The 18,030-nt window shown below is 34.9% G+C and overlaps 3 protein-coding genes across 3 annotated transcripts; 2 read left to right on the top strand and 1 right to left on the bottom strand.

Annotated features, from left to right (window-relative positions):
- The first annotated feature begins 239 nt into the window (after positions 1–239).
- Positions 240–14,458, top strand: LOC106140840 (MAP7 domain-containing protein 1). Its single transcript, XM_060945604.1, has 11 exons — positions 240–1,097; positions 1,373–1,627; positions 1,923–2,934; positions 3,122–3,190; positions 3,332–3,464; positions 3,574–3,704; positions 6,793–6,888; positions 10,979–11,132; positions 12,991–13,056; positions 13,269–13,356; positions 13,875–14,458. Exons 4-11 carry the CDS (start codon positions 3,129–3,131, stop codon positions 14,387–14,389), a joined length of 1,245 nt encoding a protein of 414 aa, XP_060801587.1. The 5' UTR covers positions 240–1,097; positions 1,373–1,627; positions 1,923–2,934; positions 3,122–3,128; the 3' UTR covers positions 14,390–14,458.
- Positions 8,364–13,347, top strand: LOC132901968 (uncharacterized). The gene is made up of 2 exons (XM_060945346.1): positions 8,364–10,885; positions 10,979–13,347. The coding sequence occupies exon 1, from the start codon at positions 8,908–8,910 to the stop codon at positions 10,846–10,848; it is 1,941 nt and encodes a 646-aa protein (XP_060801329.1). The 5' UTR covers positions 8,364–8,907; the 3' UTR covers positions 10,849–10,885; positions 10,979–13,347.
- LOC132901976 (putative nuclease HARBI1) lies at positions 13,457–16,713 on the bottom strand. The gene is made up of 5 exons (XM_060945361.1): positions 16,471–16,713; positions 16,140–16,330; positions 15,916–16,048; positions 15,540–15,681; positions 13,457–15,316 (listed from the first exon to the last, which is right to left on the bottom strand). The coding sequence occupies exons 1-5, from the start codon at positions 16,693–16,695 to the stop codon at positions 14,907–14,909; spliced, it is 1,101 nt and encodes a 366-aa protein (XP_060801344.1). The 5' UTR covers positions 16,696–16,713; the 3' UTR covers positions 13,457–14,906.
- Positions 16,714–18,030: the final 1,317 nt, after the last annotated feature.

Raw genomic sequence — 18,030 nt, forward strand, 5'->3', positions numbered from 1 at the left:
ATTTCGGCTCATGATGGTACATGGGAATGATTGTCCTAATATTTTGTCTTTGCTCCAGTAATAACTTAGCTTTGGGAGTCTTAGAAGACCCATATATAAAATAAGTCCAAAGAAACGTTTAATTTCATGTTTGTCAGTTGGTTTCCAAGCATGAGATCTTGATGAAGGTTTTATATTTCTGGATTCGCAAGATTGTAAGGCAAATAAGTTGGTCTGTTCTGCAATCAAGTCGTAAAGAGCTATGGCAGATTTTTAGGTCAAGGTTTTAAAAGCGTCTATATATGTCGGCTATACCAAAAATCATAAAATATTTTTCAATAAATTATCAAAATATCAATACCATTTCACAACTAGCTAGATAAAAGAGTGATAATTAAAAATAGCTATTATGATACCTATTTGATTTTCTATAGAACTCGCCATTTGTTGTTGTCACAGTGTTGACAGCCTTAAAAATGTTTTTTGTGTGTATTACAATACATCAATATTATTTTTCTTGATTGAATGATTTAACAGATTTTCAATATAAACAAGTCTATTGTTTTTGCTTTTTATAAATTCATATTAGATAGCTTTGCAATGAAATGCAGCCATAATAAAGCCTCCTTGACCGTTGATGGACAGGAAGCTAGCTAAAAGGCTGCCAATCAGAGCTGTCAAAAAAAATGACATTTCTTTTCATTCTTTCCGATTTGAGTTTTCATTTCACACATCTCACTCGCTTGCGCCCGCGTTTCGTTGTGTTCTGTGTATTTTCGTAGCTTTCCCCGTCTTCTGTTTTTTTTTGACCCGGACTGCCCAAGGACTCTGATTTTGCTTTTTTGAATACGACTTGGATTGCTATTTTGGACTCTGATATTGCCTATCTGTGACTTGTGCGTGCTTATCCGGATATTGTTTGTGTACCTGCCTACCCGGCATACATACTTTCTGCCAAAATGAGTAGACTTCGACGTGGCCGTGGCAGATCCTTTGAAGATACACGTATTTTGTGTGTTAACTGCAACATATGTGTTAATAGACTACGCCGTTATCCGGCTTTAGACCTGAATCCCCGAGTTACAGCTTTACTCGCAAGTTGGGTCTATCCAAAAGATGTAAGTATTTTATTATTACTTATAATATATATATGTATAATGTTAGGTATGTCTTTTTAGCTTGTGGGTATCTTACCTTTTCCATGTATGTAGGTATATACTTGAAGTTGTCTGTTTCATTAAGTATAATTAATTTGTTTCAAAAATCAAGTAGAAGAGATCTGTATATATTTTTTATGAGAAAACTCCTAGGTTGGCTTTTTACGGCTTATGTCTAGTCTAAGAAGTATTCATTATAGTCACCCATTTAATTAATGTAATTGTTTCTCTTCCAGATGAATGAGAATGACTTCGTATGTGAAGCATGCAGAGATCTTTTGATATTTGCAATAAATGATAATTTGCAACAAGAAGTTACCAGTGGTGATGGAGAACAAGCTGGATCTAGTCAGAGGGGCCACACTAATGTGTGCCTTCTTTGCGGTTGTTCAATTACACAAAGGCAAAGTGACAGGATACTAAGAGACAATCCTAATGAACTCCATCAATCTATGATAGACATAATCAAGAACAAAGTAGCGCCACGGCAGGTAAATAAAACAAATATTTGATTTTCTTTTTCTTGAGCGATCAACACTGATGTTAGATTTTTGCATACAAATACTCAGGCTCCAAAGTCTTAAACTTGCCTGCCTAAGAACACACCCAATGTACTTTACTTGAAAATTAATTATGAGTCTTGTTACTTGAAATAAAATAATTCTTGAAATAAATTAATATGTAAGAATAAAAAGCTACTACAATCAGCTTTATCTGCATTACACATGGATATGGTAGAAGTACTATTTATTTCAACTGCAAATTATAAAAAAAATATATTTTCAGGTAACAACTACCAATAGAGTATGTCATGCATGTTGGCTGAGAACTCAAAGAGAAGTACGTAGAATGCATCATGTGGACAGTGAACATGGACAACAATCTGCATCAGACATTTCACAAGATCGGGAGGAGTCTTCTGATTTAAATGAAAGAAGACCTGAGGGTGTGGAAGATGAAACAATCACACAAACGATTTTAATACCTGGATATAAAAGAGCTGCAAACAACAATAAAAGGTGTGTTTTTCTCAATTGCCCTCAAACAACACTGAGAAGCATATCAGATAATTTTCGTGCTCTTTTGATTAAAGATCATAGGTTTTATATACCTAAATTAGCTCGTATATGCGATGATCATATAAATAGCAATTTGTGGGGTACACTTTTCGAAGCTGATAACTCCATTGAAACATTTAGTGCTGATCAAATAGCACATGTTTTTTCATTTGTCAATTCTTTAAATGTGACAATAGATTTTGAAAACCCATTAGAAATGGATGATCAGCTATTTCGCTACTGGATTGGGTATACAAAGGATCAATTCCGTACACTATTAGAAGAAATGCCTCGATTGAGTGAAATTAGAAAAGGGACAGTGGGTTTAGCCATACTGTTAATTAAAATGAGAACTGGAGACTCAGATGAAAGAATCTCTTTATTAATTGGAATGCCAAGAAGAACAATGGAGACATTAATGCATAAAGTGCGTGAAATTCTTGTACAAGACTTTGTTCCTTCCAATTTAGGCATCAATCATATATCAAGAGAACAGGAGGCTTAGACAATGTAGTATCGCTTCTTAACGAAACGATGTCGAAGTTCTTTTTCGTCTTAGAGATAACGATAAACATTTCCTAGCCAATGTAACGCAATTGTCGCGATCGTTGTGTCGAACGGATCGTTCGATAAACAAACAAATATTGGCTATGGTAACGAAAATTTAGCTGTCAGTGTCAAATTGGAACAAACAAAGCGGGATTATTCTAAAGTTTAAGTGAGTGTTTACTGTGAGTGTGGTGAGTCGTTTTTAATTGATATTATTAATTCTTGACGCTTTTTAATAATCTTATAGCAAAACTTTGATAGTGTTAAATTATTAGAGTGTTTTTACATAGTTTTTACGTAGATTTCTTCAAAATTAAATAGAATCATTGTGATTGTAACTGTTCAAAATAAATATAGTTATTTTTTTTTTATTTTTAGTGTTAAAATGGATTCTAGGGTAAGGGCCAGTCCCGAACAACTCTCAACTCTACTGGAATATATGGAAAGGTAGGTAAATCCAAGTTATTTTTACCATTTCTTTTAAATTCAATCGTACAAAACTTTGGTACCACTTCAATCGCTAATGTAAACAATGACGCGATAATAACAATGAAGCATTTGTGTATTGAACCGTTACTTATGTTACAGTCATGGGGACCTGGCTAGGCCTGTTGCAGGGGCACAAGGTCGAGTACGGTCAGACCAATTATGGTCTGATCTTACTAATATATTAAATTCCGTTGGTGGTGGTGTCCACAAAACAACAGACAAGTGGAAAAAAGTAAGTAATGACTAGCAATTCTATTCCAATAGCCGTATTTGAAGAGTGGAGTTACCAATTTTCAACTTATGTGGTTGTATGCATACTTATGACTGATAATTCCAAAAAGGTATGGGCCGATTTAAAATCAAAGACTAAGAAAAAAGGTCTGACCTTGCGGCAACATGCCAGAGGGACTGGTGGTGGACCGGCTAGCCAGAAATCCTTGTCGCATTTGGAGGAAAGGGTTCTGGCTATTCTGCCCAACTAAGCGCAAAAGCGGTAACTCAAAGAAAGCGAGTTTTGAGATAATTGAAGTTATGTAAAAATAGTTATATATATACTTTATGTATAGTTTTTTTTATTTGTTAAATATTATTTATATATTATATAGGGTGTATTTGTTATCACATTAGTTAAATTATCAAAAATGTATAATAATGTACTTTATTCATGAGATACGGTTACACCGCTTAGTAAACTATAGAATTAAAATTGAGATACCGCTTTTTCGTTAGCTCTTCTCAAACATGTGTGTATACAAAAAGGAATGTATTTTCTATCGAATAAAATATGTATTATTTGAAAAAAAAAACAATTAAAGTATATATATAACGTTTTTTTATTATTAAAATTTGAAATTACATAAAAAAATATTTAAAAACAAACGGTTTTTGGAAGGAATTTTATTAGTCAAAAGTAGGGAGTTCTCTCCAAAAGGACATTCTATTTTGTGGTATTATATTTTGAAAAGATTTCAAAATATTTTCTTTTTTGTTTCTTGAAATTCCTTCCGGAGCAGTTTTCTTTTTTGGTGGAGGCAAGACATGACTTTTTAAAATTTTTTTTCCTATAATGCTAGCAGTAATTGCATTTTGATCGAATCCTGTTTTGTAGGTGATATCAAAACTGCCTCTTTTAACTTCAACTTCAACCATTTCGCTGACATATGGACGTGGTTTAATTCGAGACAGTGCATATTGTGTGGTATAATCATCCCAGTCATAAAAGTCTTGCATGTTCATCTCTTTAAGTTTTACATTTTTTCCTGCAGTGCTAACTGCCTGAGAAAAATCTGCGAAATCATAAATTTTGTTTTTCATGCGTTTTATGGACAGCTCTACCCTATGATGGAAACTATCAGCTGACATAAAGGTGTGGCCGGATTCAAAATATTTGATGACAATCTTGTCGGCGTTGATATCCTTAGAATTTATAATATAAATTAAGAAAGAAAAAAACGTCCAGTTTTTGTTCTGGGAGGAACAATTATCAACCCATAGTATGATATTTTTTTTATCCCGATGAAAAATAAAAAATTGATAGTATGCACTTATAATTTCGGCTTTGGAACGTCCAAACAACCCTTCATACCATAGTACAGGAAAAACACTCAAATCTTTTCGGCCTTGACCAGTTGGCACGAAACTTTCGTTGTAAACCACTATCCTATGAGTAAAAATAGCAGTTTTGAACATGTCTATCCTGGGCAGCATGATAACTTTTTGTAAATCAGCAGAATATACAACAGTATCAGTTTCATTTAGCTCACTGTCTAATTTATACTGCTCTCTGGACATGTATGCCCGTTTGTTATGACTTTTCCACTTCGTGCAACCTAGACAGTCTTCTTTAAGGTTTTCTTTGGTATGTGTATCATCGTGTAAACGGAACTCTTCACAGTCCTCACACTCTTCGTGGCCAAGCTTTACAAAAGAAATATTTAATTCTGCGACTACTTCTCGATATTTATCGTAAGATACTTTGCAAGACGGATTTTTTTCTAAAAAGTCTTTATGCATCGCACTGATTGTCAAATCACTGGGTAAGTATAAGCGATTGGGAGCGTGTTCACGCCTGTAATGAGATATACTCGGCTCAAAGCTCATTATATGTTCCTTAATAGGAGTAGATTCAATTTTATTGTGAGGAGTAGCTCCCAGTCTTTTGTCTACTGGTGGTGCAACCGTGTCGTTAGAATTGGCCAAAGCCGTATGTAAAGGTTTGTCATTAGATGATTTGTAGCCCAAAGTTGTCAAAAAGAAGGTTTTACATACTCCATACTTTGTACCGAGCACGTCCTTAAGTGAATAACTGTAGCTTACTTTTTTTCTGTACTCCTCTGATTCAAATCTTGTTACTGTTCTTTGTTTCACAGATTTAGCTGAGGTGTGATGCAGCATATAAGCCTTCCTCTCTTTGTCATTCAAACTCCAGAAGCTCTCATTTATAATTTTTCGCTGCTCTTCCGATATATTTTGGATACACTGCTTTTTGCATGAAGCAGGACAGGGTGGTTTAACGTTATGTTTCTCTCTAATCTCACTTTTTTTCACTTCATTTCTGACTTTGAGAGGTTGGTCGTGTTTTTTTCTTTTCCTAATTGTACCGGCCTTAGTATAAGTTGTAAGATTATGTGTATTTCCATCAGCTATCTCTTTTCTTTCTTTCTTTTCTATATTATGGCTTCCACCGGACTTTCGGTGATTCTGCCAATGTCATGGTTTGAAGAGACACGAAGTTACGAAATTGGACGGTATACAATCTGAAAGGAAGGTTAACAAATGTACAAACACAAAAAGACAAACACAACAAGTAGGTATTGTTAGTAAAAGAGAAGACAAGTTAATGATTATAATGTGAAGTGAGTGTGTAAGGTGTAAAAGTTATGTAAAACAAGGCATATACCTAATAAGAGATTTCGGAAGTAGGAGAGAGAGAGAAAAAAAAAATACTGTAATGGGAACTATAGTTTTAGGTTATTTTTAGTTATGAACTTTGCAATAATATAACAGAACCGAGTGTGGACAAGAGAAAGAAATGAATTAATGTCTAAATTTAGATGGGGAATGTTCGTCGGAATTATGTTACGAAGATGGACCACAAGTTTGGGGCAGTTGAAAATTATATGATTAAGACTACCTTCATCCAGGCCACATTCACAGACAGAAGTATCTCTAATTCGCAGTTTATGGAGGAAGACAGGGATACATACATGGCCAAGTCGCATTCGGATTATAACTGACGTTACCCACTTCTCCAAGTTTCGATGCCGGAAGAACCAAGGGACTTTGGGTAAGTTAGGTTGGATATTTCCATACCAGACACCTTTTTGCTGACGAGAATGTTGCCATTGTCTATTCCAATTAGTCATTAACTGTGGTTTAGCTAGAAGTCTAAGGTCTCGAGAGTAATGAAATTTGTGGCAGTCAGAACCTGAAGTAGAAGCTTGTTTAGCCCACATATCTACTGTTTCATTACCCTTGATTCCTGAATGGCTTGGAATCCAAGCAATAACTACATTAATACTGGAAGATTGACAATTATATAAGGCTTCTCTTATTTTCAGGGTAATTGGAAAGTTATCCTTTGCATGGAAGGGTCGTTTCAAAATATCTTGGAGGCAGCTCAAAGAGTCTGAGAGGATAAGTGATTTGTCCAAATTGTGAGATAAAACAAATTGAACAGCTTCAAAGAGAGCAATGGATTCTCCAGTAAATATAGAGGATTTAGAAAAATATTTAAAACTTAATAAAAGATTGAATTTAGGTATCCAAACTGCTGCACCAACATTAGAGTCCTGAGTTAATTTGGAAGCATCCGTAAAAATGAGGGTCCAATCAGACCATTTCTCAGAAATGATCTGGTTGAATATCCTATCAGCACCAGGAAGATTCTTGGAAAGTCCTATGTTTAGAAGAACATTAGGTTGGAAGATGAGAGGGAGGAAGTCAATATCAAAGATAGGATTTTTGGAGAATTGGGCAACTGGGTGGGGAAGGTTATCTATTTTATCGAAGCTTTTAACCAAAGGCGGGTGATCTTTGTTAACCCAATAAGAAGAAGTATGACAATAGTCTGATAGAGAGTTAAGTATTTCTAATAAGGGATGAGAAAATAATTGGATTGTTTTGTAAAGAAATCTATCAGCTAAAAATTGTCTCCTTAATACAAGAGGAGGGTCCAAACATTCAACCTGAAGGGCATTTGTCGGAGAAGATTTCATAGCACCGGTTATAATTCTGAGACATTTATGTTGAATTTTGTCTAATTTCGCCAAAGCTAATTTGTTGCATGGTTCTAGTAAGAAGGCACCGTAGTCAAAATGGCTACGTACAAGGGCATTATAAATTAATTTTTGACTATAGGGATGGGAGCCCCAGCGGACTCCAGAGAGAGACCTCATGACATTAACTCCCTTTTCAGCTTTTTGGACAACATGGTTTAAGTGAGTAACACCTGTTAGTTTGGAGTCTAAGGTAATTCCTAAAAATTTACAGTTGTCTTTTTGAGGGATAGTTTCATTATTAATCGAAACAGTTAATAGGGGCAAAGATCTCTTCCGAGTAAAGACGACACAGTTTGATTTAAGCGGGGAGATAGATAATCCATGGTCTTCTAACCAGGTGTTGAGGTAAAAAAGAGCTGAATTTAAACGACGGCTAATGTCATCAAAGGAGTCCGAAGAAGCGAAAAGAACTATATCATCAGCATATTGAAGAATATTGCAAAAGCAATTGACAGACTGATCTAGGTCAGAAGTATATAAATTATACAATATGGGACTAAGTACAGAGCCCTGTGGAAGACCCTTCCAAACAGAGCGAGGGATCAGCTATCTCGTTTTGTGTCAGATTCTCGGTGTCCCTAAGATTATCATTTGGTGTCACTTCGTGTCCTTGAGATGAATTCTCAACAGATTTTTCGTATTGAACACTTATCACATTTGAATTATTCCTAAGAGATTCAGAAGTGCAAATAGTATTATCGGAAGCAGTTATCAATATTTTTTCTGTATCATCTTCAGGGGCCGAAACAGGTCAGTAAAGTCAGTAAAAGTCAGTATATTTGGACCTGGTCAGTAAAAGTCAGTATTTTTGAAAATCGGTCAGTATTGTCAGTATTTTTCGATTTGCCCAGTGATGACTGATGATATCTGAGGGCTGCTTTGCACTTTGCATGCTCTATATACACTGGGCACAAAATTTTTTGTTCCAAGTGTATGTGGTTGATCTACGTAGTATATATTGCAGCTGACTTAAAAAAAAATACTTATGTACTAATATTTTTTTTTAAATCAGTATTTCTTTGTTCTAATTTTGTGTAATTTAACTCATGCATGTTTGTTACAGCTTCATACTGGTGATTTGTTAATGTGTGTACCTTGCCTGTGTGTGTGCTTTAATTTATCACTAACAAAATAATAGACTCTATCTCTATACATATCAAAACAAGTAATTATGGGTAAGTGCAAATTTAATGAAGACTGGCTTAAAAAAAAGATAAAAATGGACATATTGTGTGTGAGTGGGGAAAAAAAGAGGACAGTGATACAGGTTTTTTTTGTTTTGTGTGTCTTAAAAAGTTTTCGATTGCTTGGGGCTTTGAAGCTATCGAACAACACGCATCAACACAAAAACACAAGGAACAGTGTAAAGTAAAGTTGACAGCATCTCAATTGCATATGACAAGTTTGCGACCCAATGAAAAACCCATCGAAGAACAACCAAGTACTTCTAAACCTGAAAATAGCCAAAGAAGTTGTGTACAATTATATAGTGTCAAAGATGGGGTCACAAGAGCAGAAATTTTGTGGGCTATGAAAATGGTGGTCTCTGATTTTCCAATAGAGCCCTCATGCGATTCTATAAAGGAACTATTTTCAGCTATGTTTCCAAATTCACTACCATCAGATTTTTCTATGTCTACTACCAAAGCAAGATATTTAATTTGTGATGCTATAGCTCCATATTTTAGGCAAGAAATGATGAAGGACTACAAAGACTCCTATTTTTCGCTATGTTTCGATGAAACCTGCAATGCAGCATCAAAAAAGGAGCTTCAGGTGGCCATAAAATATTGGTCTCCGATTAAAGAAATGATAATAACGACACATTTAGAAACTTTCTTCATTGGTAAAGCTACCGCCGAGGATATTTATTCTAAGCTGAATGAAGCAATGGACAACGCTCAACTATCCCGCAAAAGGCTTCTGATGCTAGGCTGTGACGGGCCCAATGTGAATAAAGCGGTTACAAGATTGATGAACGATTCTTTAATTCTGTTGGGCAGACGGAAATTAGCTGATATAGGAACATGTAACATTCACACTGTACACAATGCCTTTCTTAAGGCTTTGATGGAGTTTGGTGAAAGCGTATCTGACTTTATATTTCAAATTCACAACTTTTTCGATGGTTGGCCTGCTCGCTGGGAAGAATATGAAATTATTCAAGACAAGTTAAATTTGCCAAACCATCGCTTCATTAAGCACGTTTCTTCACGTTGGCTCACTATGGGGCCTGCTGCTGAACGCGTTTTAGAGCAATGGCCTGCAATAATTGAGTATTTCACTAAACATCTACCTAAAAAACAGACTAATACATCCCAAAACTTTAAAAACATCTATAACTTCATCAATCAAAAGCTAGCAAAAGCAGAAATAATGTTTGTAGTGTCCAGTGTAAAGATGTTCGTGAAAGTCACTGGTTTCTTCCAGCGTGAAGAGCCATTGGTTCACATGATTCATGAAGAATTAAAGAAACTCGTGAGAACCATTTTTAATCGGTTTTGTGTAAAAAGCGCGCCTACGTCAGTTGAAGGTCTAAATGAAAAATATTACGTTCCTCTTCAAGATATTGTGCTAGAAGATTCAATCAGAGAATTATTGGAGACCGCTCAAGAACGTGATAGAGTAACATTTTTACACAAAGTAAAAAATCATTACGTCGCCGCTTGCAAACATCTGCTAACAAAAACGTCAATGGATTATTCTTTAATAAAATACTTGGCAATATTGAACCCTAAAAAACAAAATTCAGAAACGTGTCATAAAGACTTTTTAAAAATTGCAAACACTTTGCCGGTTGCGTTTGAAGAAACGGCACTAACAAACGAATGTCTTTTGTTAATGCAACATCAAAAAGGAAATCAAGAAGAACAAAGGATTGAAACTTACTGGGGCAATATTTTTAAAAGGACCTTTGATAACGGAGAAAAAATGTTCCCCAACCTGGAACACATTGTAAAGGCCGCATTAGCACTGTCGCATGGCAATGCAGATGTGGAAAGGGGCTTTTCATGTTCGGGTAGAATTTTAACACCAGAAAGGGCTAACATGTGTCAGAGGACCCTTGATGCGCATTTGACAGTTAAATCGGCACAAAAAAACATGTACGAAAACAAGATTCATTTAGTCCCTTTAACACCTGAATTGATGAAATTAGCCAGAACGGCATATATAAGATATAAAACATATTGTGAAGAACAGAAGCAAAAAGAAGAAATAAAGAAGCTCGAAAAGAAAAGAAATGAGGAACTTGATAGAGAAAAAAAAGAACTTAAGAGAAAGTACGAAGAAACTAAGACGATTATTGAAGAAGGTGAGACAACGCTAAAAAAATAAGAGAAGAAGAAAAAACTAAGAGGGAGACAATTGACAGGTAGATATAGCACGCTTTGTGATTGTTTCTAATTGGTTTGTTTGTGTTTATTTCTATGCACGATTTCGCAATGTAATTAATTATTATTTCCAGATTAATTAAAAATGCAAATGCCATGTTGAAGGGCGGAATCAAAGAAAAAGACATGGTTTCCGTAAATATGGCAAAATCTCTGCTAGAAACTGTAGTAAAGGAGAGAAAAGAAGAAGAACAACAAATACAAGAGGAAGAAAAAATACAAAAAATCGTAGATAAGAAGAAAAAAACACTTATAACAAACTTCTTTAAGAAAACTTAATTTTAAATGTTATGTTTATTTTAATGGAACTTCTCTGTACTTTTTTTCTTTCTCATAGTCATTTGATTTTAGTGTTCACTATATGTATAATTTTGCACGAATGCGCATGACTCACTTGTAATACAATAACAATTACTAACAATAAAAAAAGTTTTTTAACACAATAAAAAGGCGGTGCTGGTTGGCTATGGGGATGGTGGAGGCCAATAACTGAAAATAAGCTTTTTATTTCACACCATTCACCCGAAAAACGGTTTGGAAATGGTCAGTATTTGGTCAGTATTTTTGAATTTTTGGTCAGTAAAATCAGTATTTTCGACCATAGAACTTGTTTCGGCCCCTGCATCTTGAAAAATACAGGATCTTTGTTGATCTTCAATAGTATCTGTGATCAAAGGTTCTGGATTACCGCAATTAAAAACATTGTGTATGTTGTGTGTATTAAAACAAAAGCCTGGCGATGATATGTCACTTAAATCATTATGTTCAATAATTGGCACAGTTGTCAATGTGATCAACGAGTTAGGGGATTTGTTGTTATTCCCGATTTCTGTGTTTTGATCATCCTGATGCATAGCGAAATAATCAACGTTTGATGTACACGGACCCGATAAAAAATGTGAATCTTCAAAGTCGAAACCATTTGAGGAAGGAAGAATCGGAGCTAGTAATTGATCAGCACTGTTGAATCTTGAAAATGCGGGATCATCATCTGAATCACTAGTAGGAAAAAAGTCGGGATCGATCGTTTTAATATTACGTTGTAATTGTTTGGATTCCTTAAACTTTTCCCTCAACGCCTTATTTTTTTGTGCTAAAAGCATCATCATTTTCGTATTTCTTTGCGACATGGTTTATCTGTAACAATATTTAATAAGTATAACTGAATTATTTTATTCATCAAAAACGTTTAGTTATCTTTAACAAACATAATACAAATTATATATTTGGGAAATAAATTAAAATATTGCACTTACGTAATGTAAAGTGCAAATCAACTTATTATCATCGGAACAACAATAACCGTATGGCTGGGAAAATATGATTAAAAATAATTTACTTTATGTTCTGGTAGATCAAGGTCAATTTTGCTAAGTACGAATGCGTACGAGGGCGCGCACGCCAACCGCAAGAAAGTTTAACACAAAATTTCTAATTTTGCAATGATTATGGTTACAAAATGCTAAAATAATATTTAATAGGACTTACCTGAATGTCAATGTATGAAGTGACCCCATTAAGCACCTTAATTTACAGTTTTTTTCTCAATTTTGCACAAATATCATGACCTCTTCACAACAAAAACAAACAAGTTATGACACGAATTTGCGAACGAATTTGCCAAGGGCAGGGATAAATCACTGTAAAATGTATTAGAAATTCGATCTTATCCAGTAAAACCATAAGGGCTAATTTAATTTTGCTATTGCAACCGTATCTCACTAATTCAAAACAGTTTGCGTATTATGCAAGCATTAAAATACTAAGCATTATAGCGGTAACTCATTACTGATTTTACTCATCCTACTTACCGCTTATCGGCTAAGCAAAAGTTGTGTATTTATTTAAGAATTTTAGCGATATTTAAATTTGCGGCTGGTTGCCTACGTAATATTAATATACCTCTAACACCCTTAGTGATATATGGTAAAACTGAGATAGAAAAATCTTTCTTAAGGTTTTTTCATACGTTTTGAACAAGATAGTGCTAAATGGCTTAGTCCAGTAGATGCGTATTTTTTAAAGCTATCCGATGGCATAAAAATCAATTTTACGATTTTTTTTGAGATACCGCTTTTGCGCTTAGCAGGGCAGTATTATCGGCCCAACAGCAGTGGAAGGACAAGACTCTATACAAGAGCTTGGATTTAGTGTATGTATTAACCTTATTTTCCAGTACCTCATGTAACAAAATTATTAGCTAAAAATCAATACTAACTAGGTAAATCTTGTTGAATAAATATTGTACTTGAATATTAGAAATTAAAAATTTTAGCCATTACACATATATAATTAGATAAAACAGTATACTATTTAATTAAGTATCTACATATTCAATAAATATCACCATAATAACTTTTTCAGAGACCTCAATCTTCTGCACCTGCACCCTCTCAATCATCTGCAGTTGTTGCCCAAGAAGATGATCCAGTATATGTGGATCATGCTGTTGGTATGTCGTTTTGATAGTGAATTAATAAAATCTAGCTCTGAAATTCTCATAAATAAGGCAGTTTTGTATATGTTTTAGTATTGAATGAAAATCAATGAAATGAAAATGAAATCTTTATTCTCAATATTGGATGCAATACATTTCTTATTGACGTCAAAAATGTACTTATAACTAAGTCTACCGCCGACTTCCAAAGCGCAGGTGAAGAAGAAGCGGCGCAACAAACTTCACCGCAGCCTTTTCTACAAAGACGTCAATTTAACAATTTTTTATAAAACTTATTTACAAATATCCTAATTTTAAAATATATATCTAAACAAATGGGGTGTAATAGCTACTTTAGTTTTTTGAGTATCTATTTATACACATAATAAAAAACAATAGAAAAGTTAAGATAGTACACTGAATATTTTTTTTAAAGAATACTTATGGCGTGATCTGCATTCGATATCAAACCCAAAACAGCTAGTTACTATAACTATTTAATAATGAAACAAGTTTATTTTTGTCTTTTACAGAAATGCCTTCATCAGTATCGCCACAACCTGGCACATATGACTCACAGCCGCTACCTTCGCCCCCGCCCCCGCCCGCGCCGTCACCCGCGCCCGCCACTCCTCGCTCTCGGAGACGTGCAGCTGCCTCCAGCGCGCCGCCGGCCCGACGCCGGCCGCGGGCGGCGACGCCGGACACGCCGCGCTCCGCCGCGTCAGCGGGCTCCGGCCGCCCGCGGCTGCGCGCGCGCCGCAGGCTGGCTCCGACCCCGTTCGAACGAGCGGCGCAAGAGTTTTCTGCCGTGGAACTACGCCGCTTGGAGCTGGAGGAAGCTCGAATCCGGCAGCAAAACGAGCGGGATATGAGAGCGCTGGCAATAGAGGAAGCTCGTAACCTGCAACGACACGAGCGAGACACGAGAGCGCTGGAAGTGGAGCACGAGCGTAACCTAGTGTTTAGCTCGCTCGTCGGCATCGCACAAGCTTGGCTCGACTATTACCGCAGTAGAGACAACACAGAACCACTGAGCAATGAGTAGATGCTCACTCGAAATATTGAGCGGTTGTTGTCTCTACTGCGGTTATTACGTAACACCCTAAATCTGCCTAAGAATTTTAGCTAAGAAATGTTTTATATCATAAGCTTCATCAAACTTATTTATATATTTTTATTACAGTTTGAGACTGATTACAAAATTAAAAGACTGCTTCTTCTAGACTAGTGATAGAATATACAATTATAAATTAAAAGACTGCTTCTTCTAGATTAGTCATAGAATATACAATTATATTTGTAAGATTAATAATTTGTTACATGAATATATTTTTTGATTTTATTATTGTTAAATATGTTAAATATTAAAATAAGTAGATAAGTATATTGATAAGTTAAAAGACTGGATACTTATTAAAATTGTTATATTATTATTATTACTTTCTTTTTCATTTGATACTAACTTAAAAAAATATACTTAAGCTTAAATAAAATGAAACCATTAAATTTTAAGTAAACAAAATTTTATACTTATTTATTTACATATATACAGACAGAATTATCTAGTCAGTAGAATGCTGCATTCTACTGACTAGATAATTTCGCATAGCCCTTCCTCGAATTAACTCGTTTTGATTAGTGTTGGTTGTAGAGGTGTTATGCTGTATACTTTGATCTTCACTATCATCAAGAGCCTCAGCTGGCATATCTGTTGGAGCAGGTAGTTTAGCATGTATTGCAATATTATGCAATACACAACATGCGTTAATAATTCTGCTAGCCACGTAAGGCTGATAGTGAAGAACACGGTGTCGAAGCATACACCTCCAACGAGCCTTCAGTAATCCAAAACATCGTTCTATACGAGATCTGGCTTGCACATGACATCTGGTATATATTTCTTCTTGAGACCCTTGTTCAGCATCTAGTATAGGCGTCATCAACCAAGGTCGCTGTGGATATCCAGAATCCCCTGAAATTACATACTCAATAAATATTTTATTCAAAATAAATTGAAGAACTATAATGTATACTTGGGTGGCAAACAATGAATACTAATTTAATTGAGTTGATTTCCAATAGTTTATAGAAGTAGATGTATTATTTAAAAGTAATACTTTACATATGTTTATTCCATATAAGTTTTTTATCTATTATGGTTTGCAATGAAATATAAGAAAAAATGTCTTACATACCTAATAACCAAACATGTTCACCACTTTCATGAAGCCCTCGCATGAAAGTCTCTACATGACTAGCGGACCATATGTGGGAGTCATGTGTAGCACCACCAAATTTTGAATTGACATTAATTATTTTTAAATCGAAATCGCATATCTGGGGAAAAAATATACAAAACAATTTGTTTTGGGGATATAACAATTGATAAAAAGTTATATGATACTCAATCTGTGTGATTTGTCCCTATATATTTATTTACATGTGATATGTGATACCTTTGACAGGTATATTCAGGCCATTTGAATTGAATTAACACTTTATTGCACAACATATAAAGAGTAGTAGTATATTTAGGTGTTTTGATAATAAAAATTAAGTCTAGTTTCTTACCACTTGAACATTTAATGAATGATATCCTTTTCTATTAAAAAATGAATATTCATCCTCGTCTGGTCTTACTATAGCTATATGGGTACAATCAATGCACCCAATAATTCCAGGCAAATTATGTCTTCTATGGAATCTGGAAATGTTAACAATTTCATAACAAATACTGGCTGTAGGCCTAGGTGACAAATATTAAGAAAGGTTTTATATCTTTATAATACACTTACTTCTCTTTGATTAAAGATCTCTCATGTGGTGTTTGTGGAAACACTATCCACCTGCTGACCATCCAATTGTGATTTAAAGAATTCACAACCTCCCTGACACAGCGACTTGTAGTCCGCTGTGTCAAATATTGTCCCACACCTACAATTCTCTGGTATGACCCTGTGGCTAAAAAGCTTAGAGTACACAGTACCTGAAAAACACAGTAATGTCTCTGCATACTCGTGTGGTTTTCTTTATAGGATTAGACTATAGAAATTTCTATAAGTATTCTAAGTTTAGAGATAAGTATACTTATTTCCCTATGAGGTTAATCCTTATGAAAGTTCTTACCTTCACTTCCAGGGAAATTTCATTGGATCCTTTCAATCCAGTATATCTTTTTAGTTCGTCGCATAATCGTCGAAAAGTTTTTTTATCAAGCCTGAAATGTTGTATAAACAACAATTCCGGCATATCTTCAATCGTTTCCATATGTCTTCTTGATGAAAATCGCCTTTGACGCCTCACCCAGGTATTCTCATTATGTGCAGCCCACAATAAACGTAAAGAATGCATTTTTATATAAATAAAACTGTATTAACGCAACGTAGCCCTTGTATACAAATCACAGCTGACTGTAATTTTCGGCCATTTTGTAGCGATATCGACAGCCAGTGTTGCCACCTTCGATTTTTATAAAGCGCTAGGTCAAAAGTAAAATGTCGCCAGATTTCACAAATTTGGACCGCAAAAAATCCACCAAATATCTCCAAATTATTATTGAAATATCACATTTAAGATTACAATTTTCAACATAATTAGTATAACCCGTCGGAAATACCTGCGGACCTGGCTTGATGACTTCATGCAATCTGGAGAGATAGTAAAAAAAAGGAATCTATTTTTTATGTGCCTATATATTTTTATACTTTTATACAACGCCTTAGAATAAGTTTCAAATAAAAACAATACATTTCTAAAAAACCTCGAGGGGTAGAGCATTGCAGCGAGGTCCGCACTCCGCAGATATTTCCGACGGGTAGTATACCCTATCTATAGTATAGGAAATTAAATAAAACAACATAACTATGTTCATTAGTTATTAATTTGAAAATAATCAGTACAGTAATCAAGAGAAACCAGTTGTATAGTTCGACCAGAAATATATCAGACCTGTCAAAGAGGTCTGCAATTTACATTGAAATTAAAATTCAAGATTATCAAAAGTTATATCGTCCATAACATCTTCATAATTCACTGACGCCGAAACTACTGTCGATGACGTCGACGCCGACGTCGATGCAGATGTTGTCGCATGTGGTTGATTTTTAAAAGAGTACTTTGTGTTTTTTCCAATAGCTGCAATAACATCGCTTGGTAATTCATAATTGTAACATTTTGCATCAATAACTTTTAATCTATTTCTGATAAAAATTATCGCATTTAGTAGAGGATCAGCCATCTTGTTTCGTAGTTTGCTTTTTACGGTGTTCATCACACTGAAAATTCTCTCGATACCCGCATTAGATTGGGGTAATGATAACGCAGATATGGCTAGATCAACTAGTTCTTCAAAGTCATTTATACCTGCTGCGTTTCGGTAATTATCTACCTCAACCCAAAATTTTATAACATCTTTTGTATTTTCCCACTGGTTAAAACAGATATTGTGCCACTGATTCAATATCTTGTCAATGTATTGAGCAGTATAGCCAAGTTCTTCAGCTAGTTCTGAAATGGAATTGTCCTTACCTTGGCGGAGTATTGTCTCTGGGTCTAATTTTGATATCAATTCCAGCACATTATAATTGGGTGGCAGTCTTTGTTGAATTTCCTTGGCTAGCTTCACATTAAACTCAATACAGCGACGTTTTATGGCTGATATAGTATCAATTGTTAAGGATGTTTTTT

This window comes from Amyelois transitella, chromosome 8 (genome assembly GCF_032362555.1).
Source record: "Amyelois transitella isolate CPQ chromosome 8, ilAmyTran1.1, whole genome shotgun sequence".
Classification (NCBI taxonomy): domain Eukaryota; kingdom Metazoa; phylum Arthropoda; class Insecta; order Lepidoptera; family Pyralidae; genus Amyelois; species Amyelois transitella.

What these genes read in the sequence shown, in the direction of transcription:
- LOC106140840 (XM_060945604.1), top strand. Translation starts at nt 3,129, where the DNA reads ATGGATTCTAGGGTAAGGGCCAGTCCCGAACAACTCTCAACTCTACTG. An exon ending in ATAAGTGATTTGTCCAAATT is followed by an intron (nt 6,889 to 10,978) that starts GTGAGATAAAAC and finishes TATTATTTCCAG; the next exon opens with ATTAATTAAAAATGCAAATG. An exon ending in ATATGTGGATCATGCTGTTG is followed by an intron (nt 13,357 to 13,874) that starts GTATGTCGTTTT and finishes TGTCTTTTACAG; the next exon opens with AAATGCCTTCATCAGTATCG.
- LOC132901976 (XM_060945361.1), bottom strand. Translation starts at nt 16,695, where the DNA reads ATGCATTCTTTACGTTTATTGTGGGCTGCACATAATGAGAATACCTGG. An exon ending in ATTCATTAAATGTTCAAGTG is followed by an intron (nt 15,682 to 15,915) that starts GTAAGAAACTAG and finishes TTTTTTCCCCAG; the next exon opens with ATATGCGATTTCGATTTAAA. An exon ending in TGAACATGTTTGGTTATTAG is followed by an intron (nt 15,317 to 15,539) that starts GTATGTAAGACA and finishes ATGTAATTTCAG; the next exon opens with GGGATTCTGGATATCCACAG.
- LOC132901968 (XM_060945346.1), top strand. Translation starts at nt 8,908, where the DNA reads ATGACAAGTTTGCGACCCAATGAAAAACCCATCGAAGAACAACCAAGT.